Below are 15,260 nucleotides of genomic sequence, written 5' to 3'. Positions count from 1 at the left end.
TACAGTCATGTTAGTTACACGGTAAACATCTCTCCAAAATAATAAATCCATATGTTTTTTCCAAAATACTGATTGGAAAATGTGGAAATATTACTGTATGTGGATTTTGTCCATTTCTTGTCAGCTCTTTTGTAAAAGAAGTGCTTGGACATGGGAAAAAAATAATAGAAAAGAAGCAGACATGTCAGATATTTGGGTTAGTAAAAAAAATGTTACTTGAACAGTGTCAGAGAAACTGGAGCTGAAGCTAAAACTCTTAACCTAAATCTCTTTTCCATGGAAAGATAGAAACTAACACATGCAGCTGATTAGGTGAATACACTGACTGCACTAACATGAATTTAGGAATTTTATTTGCCTAAGTGTCTATATCTAATAATGATGCGCATTTCTGCAAGTTGATATGTAGTCATTAATTGGCAGGTGCTTCTTAAGCTGCTCAATGCCTGCATTCTTGGACAAAGAGGGATGATTCCAAACAGTAAAGAATAAGATGAAATTTCATGCATGTAGTATTAAATAACCATCATGTACATGCACACAGGATGAATTCATGCGTGTGCTATATGTATAGTGTAAAGAGCATGTAAGGTAGGTGTATATTGACCTCTCTGAACTCAAACCTTGCCATGTGCTGCTCTGCATGCTACTAAATTAGAATATTAATACTATAGTAGCCAGGGACAGAATGATGAATCCTTCAACAAAGAAATAACCTAGGCTTTTTTCTCTATTGACATACAAAATTTGCTCACATACTCTGAACCAAATTTGAACTCCCCATGTGGTTTGGCTGTCCTCTGTGTGCACCTGGAGGAGACATGTCTGCCCCAACTGATTCTGCTCAGTAAATCTTGTCAGTCACAAGGAAATAGAAATGGAGGCTCTTTGGGACCTGTAAGTGGACAATCAGGAGATATAAGTGGTCACTTCATAGTCACTGCCTCTGCTCTAATTCCTGGACCATAACGATGTCTTACTTTGGGACTTAAGCCTGTCTTTTTCACTTGGTACCCTTTTCCGCTTTGTATTTTACACAATCTGTGCCATTCTTACGGCTCTCTTAAGGTGAAGAACCGAAGCCATACTGTTCTTTCATGTTCTTTGCTTATGCCAACAACATTTTTCTTTCTTCTTCTATATTTTGAACTGAGTTTGAGCATAGCAGGGCTGAAGCTCAGCTCCTTTCTAGAGCCTCTTGTTTGCCCTTATTTTCTGTTGGAAAAAACATCATATTTTTTTGTCTTTTTCTTTCCTTTTCTCTCTGAACTGAGCTATATACAACTCATCATATTTTTTTTACCTCACAAACTCTAAGAACAAACCAAAGCAACCAAAAGCTCTTTAGTCCTTTATCTTCCATACTAATAGCTGAAATCTTCCTGCTATGTGATTCTGCATGATTTCCCATTTTTCCTCTTGACCTATATAAAATAAAAATGCTCAGACAGGACTTCTATCCAGTCTTTCTGATCTATTTTGTCTTCTTTTAGGTGAGATTCAACTCATCTATCTCTGGTATTTGTAGTAAGCTAGTCATCCCGTGATTCTGTGTGAGAAAGATGTGTGTATTCTGACCATAATTCCCACCCACTGGAGATCCTTACTTTTTTTATAGTAATAGTTATAGGTTGCAAAAACAGTTAGATTGGACCTAATGTAAGGGAAATGTATTCTCTGCTTTTTATGTCTGCCAGCTGCCTCTCCTTCTACAGTATATTCATGAAAAGTTTAGTCCTTACCTTCAATACTGTACAAAATCTCTTCCCTAAATAACCTTGCTTCCCATTTAGCATAGTGATCTCTTCCATCCTGGAAGTGTTCAAAGCCAGGCTGGATGGAGATTTGAGCAACCTGGTCTAGTGGAAGGTGTCCTTGCTCATGGCATGGGCATTGGAACTACATGATCTCTAAGATTCCTTTTAACCCAAACTGTTCTATGACTCTCAGTTGATTTTTTTAAAATAGGACAAATATTTTTAGACCAGAGGGGGCTTCCTAGTTTGCAATAGCGTATGCCTTGCTTCACGCAACTTTGATCAGTGATTCCTTCCATAAATCCAAATTTTCTGTTTGATTTTGAAGAAAGATAGGCCACTGTAGTTTCATCTTATTTAGGATTATCTGTTAGGTAGTACTATTGGGTATTACACAACTTAAATTTCTTTCAGACACCTGCATATTTTGTTTTCAAATCCTCTAAATTTTCTACAACTGTGATAATTTTCTCATCACTAGAGAAGAGCCATTTTTATAAAATATCCTGGAATGTACAAAAATATAGGTTATTTATTTATCTTTCATTTATTGAGAGATAAAAACTTACTTTGCATTTGACTCTTGAAGATGTATCTTGTCTGAGAAGCTGTGTCATGTTGTTGTCATCCAGTTTGGAAAGAATAATTCATGACTGATTGAAGCTCTATGTCAGTCTCTAAATTAGCTATAGAACTCAAGAAAAACCTGAGTTTCTCCACGGTCATGCTGGTAAAAAGCCTGCTTTGCAATTAAGTTTAGAAAAGAAAGCAGACTGTCATGAGAAAAAGAAATGAATGGAAAACACATTGCAAGTTTCATTGTCAAACAGATCAGGGAAATATTTTAACTGTCTCCTATCCTTTGGGAGTTTCTAGTATGCTTACATAGTTATGCCCCTGTTACGAGTCTTATAGGTGAGTAAAAATACAACGTAGGAAATAACTTTTTATGTACTTGACTGCAGAAATCAAATGAGTAAACAGTTTTGGCAAAGCTTTTTTTTTAGGTGAGAAAGAAATTGAAATTGCATATTTTTTCAACTGAAGACGCTTCTGGTCACTATTCACATCAATAATGCATTCAAATGCAACTCATGTCTACTTACCATGTCAAAAAACCAGATGGGAATAGAAAAGTAGCAGTAAGAATGATATCTGGCATAGGAAAAGCTGTCATATAAGGTTTGAGAAATAAAGGTGGTTAACGTTTGAAGACAAAAGTGAGAACAGTAAATAACATGCTGTGCAAAGCAAGTAAACTGACTGTCCTTAAATATAAAAACCAGAGTATTGTAAGGAAGGACAGACATGTTCAAATTAGTGCTGACAGGAATTTCCATAGGATTTAGAAGTGTAGTTGTGTGATTACCCTGTGGGACTCTTCACTAGTGAGTATCATCAACACAAGGTATCTGTTTTTATAAAGGGGGTCAGTATAGATCTTCAGAGCACCCTGTGCTGGATTTCTAACACAGTCACCTCTTCTAGGCCCGAGACACTGTACTTTAGTTGTGATGTGGTTTATTAAGGGATCACGGGAAAGGGTTCCTTTGAACAAGTTGAAAACAAGATTGATCTGGGACGTGCACTTTCTTCTGTTTTGGCACTTTCCTGTTGCTGAAAAGGGAAAGCTGATGTCAACTATTTGCCCTAGCTGCTCTTAGCAATCTGGGTGATTTCGATATTAATAATCTAAGAAAGATGCCACTCTTCTATAAATAATAATAGTAATAATAATAATAGTAATTGTTATCATTATTATTGGTAATATTTTTAGTTCATTGTGTGATTAATATGTTTTAAATATGTGAAGACAGTTTGTAGGTATTTTGTACTAATTACAGTAGAAACAGGAATATTACCAATTGTTTCTCAATGGTAACTTAAATGGGAAATGCAGACAGAACCATAGACAAACCAACATTAGGTTCTTTTCTGTGTCCTGCCAAACTGATATAGATATTTAATGATCTGCTTAAAGAAAGATGACCAGTCTGGATTTTTATTTTTTTTTTAAAATGAAAATCTGAACAAAAATCTGAGCATCTTGTTGAATTTACATGTTTCTTTAAGAAGATTTTTCTGAAATGAAAAGGCAGATGCCCCTCTTCCTAGAGGCTCAGAAACCTAGAGAAAAAGTTTTACTCATGAACAGAATCCTGCCTCAGAAGAATGTAAAACTTTTAGACTGTGATTCTAAATCAGCAAGGCCTGTCAAATACTTATTTATTAGCTATTTTACCTACAGTAACTAATGCTCTGGATAATGATTATATGAAGTGAGTAAAGACAGAGTACTCAGTTCCCTCCTATGCCTTTCCAAACTTAAATAATTATTGGCATCATGGATGCAGTTTGAGTGGCTCCAAAGAAAATATATTTTGGGTCCTGTGCTGTAGAAAAGTGAATAGTCATTAGTTATTCAGTAATTATTACTTCAGAAACAAATCCCCTCTCATATTCCCAAAATCAATCAGAGATATTAAGTCAGGGTGACATTTTTATCTATCATACAATTTACAGAAACATTATTTCAATGAGAAAGCTAATCTGCAAATGATATAAAAGATGAACTCTAAAAAGTATGTGAAGGCTACATGACTGTTTCTGTTGATTCTAAAAGATTTTGGGAAAAGGCTCTTGTAAATGAATAAGTGTCTTTTGACTAGCAGGGTGTCTACACTGGCATATAGATTAATTTTAATCTAATACTAGACCAATATGTATAATTTAGTCTCATAATTTAACAAGATATATCTTTGATCATAAAAGATCCAACTGCAGAAGACAATTTCTTGCTTCTTTAGTTATTAATATTTTCTGTCTTAATCTTCTTTAGAAACATTTTCTGTTTATGAATTTTCTGTTAATGTTTGTTCACATCATGTAATTATATATTTATTCAAATACCTTTAGCTCAAAGACAACACATATATATAAAATTTAGAAAATTACCTGATATTGGCAGATGTTTAAGTATATTTGTAGCTTTATTTTTTAAATGAATTTATGCAGCATTAATATGAATTCCTGTAACATTTGTGTTTTTCTTAGATACTGATTTATATAATCTATATCTCTTAGGAATACTGTTTTAAAGAATTAATATGATCAGAATTAAAGTTACAGTTTTTTCATGAGTTGTATGTTTTTACCTGAAAAATATTTGTTCAGTAGATGGAAATTTAACAGATGACATTTCAGGACATTTTAAGAAATTCTTGCAAGATTTACATCAAAAGCTGACTGATGTCAATGATTGTCAGCCAAGCTTCACTTTGAATAACACAAAGACATAAAAATCTCAGTGTGACAGGTGGTTGACAGGAAATGTCTACCATCTTTGCAGAGGAAATGAAACTTGTATGGAATAAGGCATTGATCACTGCTTTAAAGGTAAAAGCCTCAGATTTCTGTCCCTGGAGTTGAAAAAAAACTTCTCTTAATATAAAATTTGGAAGATTTTCAGAATCTTTTAAAGTTCTGTTACTCTACTGAACAGTCACATTTTATACCTGTTATTAAACTTCTAAATAAATGTCATGTTCATGAAGAGGTCGAATCTGGTAAATGCCAGCAAACATCTATGCTATAAAACAACATTACAGGATGACTGAAGTGGTATTCAAATAACTTACTTGCTGGCATAAGCAAGACAAGACCAGTCCTCCCTGCTTGCTATTGTGTTTTGGCAGCACCTGTAACAGAGTGAGTGTTACACAAAACATCTAAACCAGGCTTCCTTATTTAATATTCATCTTTTAAAGGACATATTGCCCCAGTGTTTATAGAAGACTTTTGGAAAAAAAACTGTTTCCATAAGGAGCTTAGAGCTGAAACAGACCAAAGGGAAAGATGTCATGAGAAGTAGATATGACAGAATTGCTTTCTAGATTTGTCTATTCAATTTTTACTCTGTTCTCCTATTTACTTGAATTTTGTTCTGTACTTTCAGCTGCCATACCTCAGAGAGCACAGTTACTAACTTTTTCTTACTTGTCTGTCCTAAAGGATCCTCCTTGCCGTCTGAAGCTGGAGGATCCAGTAATATCCAGCAATAGTCAAGGATTCTGAGACATCTATGACTACAACTGAATCTGTGGCCTTCTCAGGGAATAATCTGATAGCCTTGTACTGGGCCAGCTTGTGAGCCTTCTTACAGCCCCACAACTGGCAGTCCTGCTTGCCCCAAAGGAGAGGTTAAAAAGATGTGTTTGTACCTACTGGCTACTGCTAGAGGAGACCTGTTCTAGTTTGGGTAATTTGCTACCAGAGAGATGAGGATTGCCCCCACCAACCTTCAGAGTACCTCAGCATGAAGCTTTAAACTTCCACTTGAAGGCTGGTGGTGAATGGTTGCTGTTGGTGATCTTCCGCTGTGGTTTTGAAATACCTGCAAAAATTCATCTGACCACATGCTCAGGAAGAATGGAGGACTTTTCTCCCAGAAATGCAAAAAGAAATATATTTTTCACAGTTTATTGCATGTTAATATAAAATTTTACTCTTGGTCTGCTTAGTTTATTGTACTAAGTGGAAGTTAATGCCTTGTGTAGTTTAACTTGAGTAAAAACAATAGTTAGATACCAAAAAGAAAGCAGGCTGAGAGATCAAGAGGTTGGTGAAAGGAAGTTACTTTGCCCATCTCTCTGTTCCATTATAGAAGTTATATTCAGGTGTTATCACCTTCATGTCAAGAAGTTTATAGAGCCCTACAGCTTCTGCAATACAGTTAAGAAGATAACTCCATAACAGCAAATGCATAAATGCATAAACTTCCCTTGAAAGTCACTGCCTGTACTGGAGGAGACTGCAATCCTCCTCAAGAGGCCTCAAGAAAGGTTTAGTAGGAGACAAGTGCCCTTTTCATCATGTTTCCGTATCAACGCACTTTACAAAGTCATAGAAGAAACAGCACCTGTATTCTGTCAGTTTTCCATGGGAAATAGGTATCCAGTTACTACTTTTGCTCCTAAAAACACTCAACAAACCTCATAAACTCCTGGTTTTACCACATGTTCTCTTCTTAACTTGGAAAAAAGTTTAAATTACAGACCATTCCAAAAAATAAGAGATTTTATACAGGATGTCAGGGAAAAATACATGTGTTTATTTAAAAATCTCTTTCATGTTCCATATCTTTTTCTCATTTCTGTTTTTACACTCTATGCCACAATTTCCCACTTTTGCACTTTTTAGGAGAAGAGCCGTATTCCAGCTTTCTTCATTTTGTTTGATGTGAACATTCCTCTTCACTTCTAGCATTCAACAGAGACCCTGATGTAAACGGCCTTGGAAACCCAACTCTCCTTCACCTATTCTCTCATATTGAATTTATTAAGCAGCAGATGGCCAGGGACAACGTGCAGTTTGTCAGATTTGAATCAATAGACCTCCATGGTGTGTCAAGATCAAAGAATGTTCCTTCTCGATTTTTTCACGTAAGTTTTTTTGTTTCCATTTTATGTGTTTTCCTTTTAACCTTTATGTATTTTCATCCCCATCCTTAAATTATATTTTCTCCATCGTGCAGGCAGCAACTCCAGCTTAGAACAAATTATCTTCCTCCTCCCCTTGCTCATGTTCCTGAAGGATCTAGACTTCTTTCATCATTCCAATCATTTATTCCTCTTTTCCTCCAAATAGTAATCTAATTAGATAAAGCTAAAAATTTCAGTTTTTGATGTTCTAATCATCTCTTCCCTCAGAAATATCTTTTCAGATTCAATACATTATAAAAATTTTAGTTTGCTGAACATCTCTAAATTGCAAAAAAAGAAAGGAGTAAACATTGAAAGAAATAAAATGACTGAAGATAAGTTCATTTTAGTTATGAGAAATTTTATAGTTATCAATCACATAGGAAAATATCACTGAGTTGCAAGATGACTTAACAGCAATATTTGCCACAGTAATGATTCAGGAAATAAAAATCACATTAGGAAGCAGGATAAATTAGGTAGCAGGGTCAGAGAAGGGAGAAGTACTGCTATAGGGTAGTCACCTTTGACACCTTTTTCAGTGCCAAATGGACAGCTTAGACGTCTTGGAACAGAGTTCACCAGAGTGTGCAGTTTTGGTTTGGGTGTCACACATACTGATACCGTTTACTGCCACCTGCTTAAGAGAAGACAGACTTCATTCATTCATTCATTCATTCATTCATTCATTCATATTAAGAGAAGCTACCATATGCAGTTTGTCATCTGGATATGCAAAATTGGGTTTTTTCCAGCTCTGAGCTTGCCCCTTTCTAGGTTTGTTCTGTCTCCTCTGCTGACACAAATGGCAACCTTTTCGCTTAGAAGAATAAAGGTAAGATGTAAACCGGAGCCAAATTTCACTTGGTGGAACTTGGCCTAATTGCAGCTTTCATCAGAAAAATACTTGGTCATAAGGTAAGTTGTAAAGGTGCTTGATTGAAGGTAGATGATCCTTCCTTGGGGTCTTACCTGCATTTCATTTTCATCAGCTGCAGCTTTCTATTCAAATGGAGAAGAAAGTATATTTATGAGTTTTTCTCACCTGGAAGTGCTTCCCTGCATTTACCCCAAACTTTTGAAGTCCAGAAAGTGAGATTTTTCTGCTAAATGTTGCATCTGAAAAACAGTGAGGTGCATGTTATGGCATTCAAAGTGAAGTTACAGCCTGAACTGTATCAATATGAGTCTTTTGTGGTCACTTGCATCTATGTAAACAAAATGGCCAGAGGGTGGAAGCTAAATAGACTAACTACAGATAAAAGTTTGACTTGCAAAATTTGCACCTAACTGGTGATACCCATAAATGTCTAAAGACCATGCAAGAAAAGTGTTGAACATTTTTTTAGTTCCTTATGGAAAGTTAAAAAATGATCATTGTGGTAATTGATGCCATAGTTTTCATACCAATCTTGCAGAAAGTTGTTCTGCTTTATAAGGACACAATAACTGTCTCTTACCCTTCATGTCAGTGATCATTGCATTTTAGTGTTCTTTATGAAAATGTTGTCATTCTACCTGGGAATCTGAATTTAATATATTTTATATACATAAAAATACCACTGAGCTCTTTTCTGATTTGGTAATATGTCATTCTGCTCTGTGTTTAGGAGAAAGCAATTCATGGTGTTGCCATGCCCAGAAGTTACCTTGAACTGACGCTGAATCCTAAAGATAATGAACTAGATTACATAAATGCAACCAATTTCAATTGTGACATAATCCTGAACCCTGATTTATCAACATTTCGAATACTACCCTGGACTGAGCAGACTGCGAGAGTGATATGTGATTCCTTCACTGTGTTGGGCACCCCACTAATGACCTCCCCAAGGCACATTGCCAAGAAACAGCTGAGCCAGCTTCAGGACAATGGCTTTTCTTTGCAGTCTGCATTCACTTATGAATTTTGTATTTATGGCATTACTGAGGTTGTAAACTCAAAGACAATATCCTTTCCTGCAGCCACGATACTAAATAACCATGATCAGACTTTCATTCAGGAGCTCATTGAAGGAATGTATTATGCTGGTGCCAACATTGAAAGCTTTTCTTCTTCCAGTGGGCCTGGGCAAATGGAGATCACTTTTCATCCAGCGTTTGGCCTAGATGCTGCTGACAGTGCCTTCACGTTTAGAACAGGCCTTAAAGAAGTGGCTAAGAAGTATAACTATGTGGCTAGCTTTTTCTCAGAATCAGGATTCTACAATTCAGGGGCTCTATCACACAGCCTGTGGGATCTGAATGGCCAGAAGAATCTGTTTTCTGCTGGTTATGGAGTTGAGGAGCTCTCAGAGCTTGGAAAAAATTGGTTATCAGGTCTCTTGGCACACACGGCAGCTATCAGCTGCTTGATGGCTCCTACCACCAGCTGCCGTAAGCCTTACTCTAAATACAGTAAAGAATCAAAAGAGACTGTAAATGCAAAATGGGCATATAATGATAACAGCTGTGCCTTTAATGTCAAATGTCATGGTGGAAAAGGCACTTACATAGAGAATAAATTAAGTTCTGCTGCAGCAAACCCGTACCTGGTCCTTGCTGCTACTATTGCTGCAGGTCTAGATGGAGTAAAGAGAGGACTTAGCTATGATGACATGCTCGAAGAAGAAAATCACACTGGTGATCTGAAACATTCATCAATCCCTCTGAAACTAGAAGATGCTCTGGTTGCTCTTGAGAAAGATTCTTGCATTAAGGAAGCATTAGGCGAAACTTTTATCCGATACTTTATTGCTATGAAACATTATGAGTTAGAAACTGAAGAAATGGATAGTGAAAGGAATAAATGCCTGGGATATTTTATTTAGAAGGAGCACTCTTCTGTAGTGGTGCTGTGTAAATGCATACAGTGAATGGTTAAGATTCTTGAAATTAGTACATATATTTAAAAATGTTTTAGTGCTTTGGGATTTTCCCCCCCTCCTTTGTATAGTACATGGTAATTACACTTTATTGTCCATGTACATTCATGGCCTTCAGTAAAAAGCTGATATATTCATGAAATAATATTAACACGGTTTTAAAAAACAGGTGGAGTTTTTTTGGGCAGACCTGCTGGTGAAAAGAAGAAAAGAGAAGGTGAAATGAAGAGCAACTACACAGCTGTCATAGGACTATAACATGCAGAAAAGTGGGAGTAGTGGGGACAGTGATGAGGGGTGGGGTTTAGAACTGAGGAAGGCAGGGAATTTCTTGTTCAGCATTGTTGCAGTGGGGATACTGCAACACGCATATATCAAACCAGGAGTCCCGTGGAAAGGAAATATATACGGACAGACAGATTCTTGGTAGCTGTTTCAGAGAGATGTTTATTTCTCCAGCCGCATGGCCGGAGCTCTGCCCAGGAGCTGTTCCAGTCACGGGACCAAGGGTCCTTCTGCCCGCACAGGGAACACAAACCAACCAATGGGAACGAGGCTGAGCAGGGGCAGGGAAGCCCCATGTCTGTGCCCTCAGGGCCCCTCTCCCAGGGCTACACGGCAGGGGAGGGACCCCAACACCTCACCCGTTTTATTTTAATAAAAGGAGAATGAAAACAACTGGATAAACATAACAAGAACAGTTTCAAAACAAAACAAGCCACCCTCCTGAGTCTTTAAATGTCCAAACAGATTCTCTGGAACATCTTAGGGCTGACAGAAGGGAGACAGAATTCTCTGAGCATGCTTTGTGGGGAAACTGAGGCAGGAGAGGGTTTAACTTCTTCCCTCCCCCTTTTCATCCCCCACTCGGCATTGGAAAGGGATTTTTGGGGAAACAATTGGCAAAAGCATGGTTTTGTGAGGGAAACCATGGGTGAAAAAACGGATTGGGAATACACTGGGGGTAATAGGACATAGGGTAAAAGGGAAAGGTGGGATTAGGAAAGGGAGACTGTAGGGAGGGCTTACAATGGAGATATTGTCTAACATGACTACGATTTTTTGCATATATACTGCCTTTTACAGGAACACCATCAGGCCCAGTGACCTGCGATGCTTGTAACCCTTTTCTCCCTAGTACAATATTAAATTCCACCACCTCTCCATCTCCCAAGCTTGGGATCCATTTTTCAGGGTTATTCTTTTTAATAGCAGTTCTATGCACAAATATGTCTTGCTGGTTGTCACACCTTGTTATAAAACCATAATTTTGCTTAACATTATACCATTTTACTATCCCTAAGGTCTTAGTTACTATGATTTTTTCCTTTTTCCGAGTGGCTGCTGTTTTCTGTCTCGCTGCGTCTTTGCTCTCTCTTTCGGTCGCTCCCGTGTTGGAATTGTCGGAGCTGCTCATGCCTGCGCGCTCTTCCCGGGGTCGCGTTTGGGGCTGCGCGGGCCGGGCCGGGCCGCGCCGCTCAGTTCTCCGTGCGTCGCCTCCTCTGGTCGCAGCTTCGCTGCCGCTGCCGGGCGCTGCACCCACGTCTCGGCCGGGCCCCCGAGCGACGACCCCCCCGCGCCCTGCTCCAGCGCGCGTCTCGGCTGGGCACGGCTCCGTTCCACCGCCGCTGCCGCCCGCCGCCGCCCGCGCGCCGCCCCTCTCGGCCGGGCGTTCCCAGGGCTCGCTCCACCACGCGCTGCACGGGGCCAGGCGGGCACCGCCGGGTCCCGCCGCTCCCGCCGCGCCTCGCTCCGCCGCCGACACTGCGGCTCGCGTGGCTCCGCCCGCGCGCGGGAACTGCCTCGCTGCTGCTCGCAGAGCGCTCGGTGCACGTGGCCTGGGCCGCACGGTCCCTGCGCCAGGCTTCCCTTCGCCAGGACACAGCTGACATTGCTCAACAGTCTCGGTAACTAAATAATATTCACGAAAATATTCTTCCATCGGCATATATTTTGACTCCAGTATTAACTGTGTCCAAACGGTTTTCCAAAAGCCCTTGGTAAGAATTAAATCCCAAGAAACATAGAAAAAGTTCTTAAACAACCATGCCAGGAAGTGTTTCAGTTCTTTTTGAGCTTGAATCAAGCTAAAATTTACAAATCGTTGTTCAAGAATCATTTTAAGTTTAAGATAAATGTCCATATGCGGCTCTGAGAGCCAAGAGTCTTCCCACGGTTCCTCCATAGTTTAGATACGGAATAGCAAAGCAAAACCAAGAAGAGGAATCCAAAGTTTCCAGGGTTTACTCACACAAATCAGTCGCTTAGGGATCGGGGATCGTTCTGCTCTCAATTCTCCACCATTTGTTGCAGTGGGGATACTGCAACACGCATATATCAAACCAGGAGTCCCGTGGAAAGGAAATATATACGGACAGACAGATTCTTGGTAGCTGTTTCAGAGAGATGTTTATTTCTCCAGCCGCATGGCCGGAGCTCTGCCCAGGAACTGTTCCAGTCACGGGACCAAGGGTCCTTCTGCCCGCGCAGGGAACACAAACCAACCAACGGGAACGAGGCTGAGCAGGGGCAGGGAAGCCCCATGTCTGTGCCCTCAGGGCCCCTCTCCCAGGGCTACACGGCAGGGGAGGGACCCCAACACAGCATGGTTATGGGATTTGTCCCAGCCTATTCAGTAACTGATGGGTTGCTAAACAAGAAGAATCTGAGTTTGATTTAAAACCTAAGCTAGAACAATGAGCATTGTAGAGAGAGGGGCAAAGGACTGAGGCTGTAGAACCTGAGAGGCAGGAATCAGTGTCTTAATGGACATAAATAAAAAATACAAGAGGGATTATATAGTAACCTATAAATCATGAATTCTGCTGCTGAATGGATTTTTCAAGAATTATAGTTAATAAAGATACTAAAAGAAATCAAATGGTGACTTGAAGACAAAATAATTCATAGAAAGGCAGCAGAGTCAGGCCACTGTGCAATAAAAAATTAGCTCATTTGATGTCTGTTTTGATAGTTATTGGGTTAATTCAGAGTTAAAAGGCAAATGTGGAAAAAAGGGCAAAAAACCCTAAGGATTTAGAGTTTAAACTGTACTTTACTGGGAAACCTGATTTTATCAAGTATGCAGAAGATGACTGAGAGGAGAGGAGCAGAAGGAGTAAGTTAAAACCAGAAAGAAAGAGTGAAGATGCAAATTCAGAGACTGACAAATTATGGTTAAAACAGACGGAAGACCCAATCCTAAAATTAGAAATGGCAGCTGGTATAAAGAAAAATAATCTTTTAGGAAAGGGAGGAGGTGGGGTTTAGATTTGCTCTTTGTTTTTGCTCCTACTCTCATCCTTTATTATTAAAGATAACACTTGTTTCATACACCACCTCCACATTACCAGTAGTTTCTGGTGTTCTTTATCTTGTCACAATATTTTGATCTATGTGTAGGAATTTGTGAGTAGAAGAGTTTGGTCATCAGTGGAGTAAAAACAAGATTCAGTCAATGCCTCTGTCAACTTGCAGAATTAGAAAGGTGTGAACAGAAATGCTCTACTTGCCTACTGATGGATATTCCATTCTTCCTCTACAGAGTCCTATACTTCAAATGTAGCACCTGGTATGCTAAAGCTTTTCGTATGATTCCAAAGAACTCATTTTTTACTCAGGTAGCAAGAGGAAATAAAGAATCTAAAGAATCATGATGAATTCCCTTGTCTCAGTCTTTGGTTGGCGGGCGAATTTGATTCTCTCTCTTACTCACATGATATATTTTTTGAATGAGCAATTTTGGGGCATATATAGGACTATTTTTCTTTGCTACAGGCTAATTTGCATTGGCCAGGTCTAGCCTTGCATTTAAGCAGAACCTCCCATTCTGAAAAAAATTCTTCTAATTTGCTTCCCTAACACTTCAGGGGCTCTGGAACTCTGTCCTCTCTCTTCTCTTTCTGGTTACTTACATTTTCCCAGGTTTTGGCAGAAGACACACATAAAAATTATTTCCTTGCTCAGACAGCTTACTTACCATACTTAATATTTAGTCCCAGCAGTCATACAGATTTACAGTTATTTGTTGGTGTGGCTTTATAAGACATTTTTTCATTTGTCTTGGATTTATAATTAACTGCCACTGTATACTTTCACTTTTAAAAAGATAATATATAATGGACTTCTGTAACTGAATTTAATAAACATGAAGTTTATGATATATACTACATATATTATCCATATTGTTTTCTTATCAACATCAGACCTAAACCTTTTTCTGTATATGTCCAACTACCTGATTAGATTAATAGAAAGACATTATTTACAAACAAAAAATCCAGCTATCTAGAACTGGTGCTCTACAAGTTATAAACAGTTATAGCAAGATAAGGTAAATCAATAAAATAAATCTACAGGTATTTTCTAAGTAGTCCTCAATGACATAGACTCTGAAAAGACAGTGACTTGATGACTTGATGACAGTGACATTAAATTGAAACATTCCTTGTTTCTGGCAAATGAATACCCTTTTTTTTATTATTATTAGAAAGTTCACAGATGGAGCCTGAAGCTAGTGTGCCCCAAATTTTTGTCAATATATTGTTCAATATTTTTTCTTAAATATATTCTATATAGTGAAAAATAAAGTAACTCCAACTCTGTGGGAAAGCATTAAAACATTTATTTCAACACGAGCAGTTATGAATTTTAAAGTTGCATGTATCCCCAACTAAGTTTTCATGCATGTCCCTTAGAAAGACCGCAAGAAAAAGATATTTACTTCACTCTGCCCAACTGAAATTAATTATTATTGACCGTTGTATCACTAACATTTCATCTTCAAGTGTTGCCTGAAAATACTCTTCACTCTTCTACAGGTTTGAGGTCAATGTCTAGAGCATTGCTAGTTAGATAATATAAATATGTGCAGTGTTATAAAATAAAAAAGCAAGGCATCTGTAATTTTGCATAAGCTCCTGATGATTTTCCAGGATCATAAAATCATAGAACCATCAAATGGTTTGAGTTAAAAGGAATCTTAATAATCATCTAGTTCCAAACCCCTTGCCATAGTCAGGGACACTTTCCACTAGAAAAGGTTTTCTTGGAGCCCCATTCAACATGGACTTGAACACTTCCAGGGTGGGGCCTCCACAACTTCTCTGGACAACCTGTTCCAGTGCCTCACCACCCTCACAGTAAAGAATTTCTTCATA

The 15,260-nt window shown here is 38.5% G+C and overlaps 1 protein-coding gene across 9 annotated transcripts in view; it reads left to right on the top strand.

Moving 5' to 3' along the window:
• Positions 1-10,436, top strand: part of LGSN (lengsin, lens protein with glutamine synthetase domain) — a 61,929-nt gene extending 51,493 nt beyond the window's left edge. For all 9 annotated transcript variants that reach the window (XM_048299308.1, XM_048299305.1, XM_048299309.1 and 6 more), the window contains 2 exons: positions 7,020-7,198; positions 8,848-10,436. In XM_048299308.1, the coding sequence (XP_048155265.1) occupies positions 7,020-7,198; positions 8,848-10,047 (1,379 nt within the window). In that variant the 3' untranslated portion in view covers positions 10,048-10,436. The remainder of the gene's footprint in view (positions 1-7,019; positions 7,199-8,847) is intronic.
• The last annotated feature ends 4,824 nt before the right edge of the window (positions 10,437-15,260 follow it).

The sequence above is a fragment of the Corvus hawaiiensis genome, chromosome 3 (assembly GCF_020740725.1).
Source record: "Corvus hawaiiensis isolate bCorHaw1 chromosome 3, bCorHaw1.pri.cur, whole genome shotgun sequence".
Classification (NCBI taxonomy): Eukaryota; Metazoa; Chordata; class Aves; order Passeriformes; family Corvidae; genus Corvus; species Corvus hawaiiensis.
The sequence above is the reverse complement of the archived record's forward strand: the minus strand, read 5'-3'. Positions and strand labels throughout refer to the sequence as shown.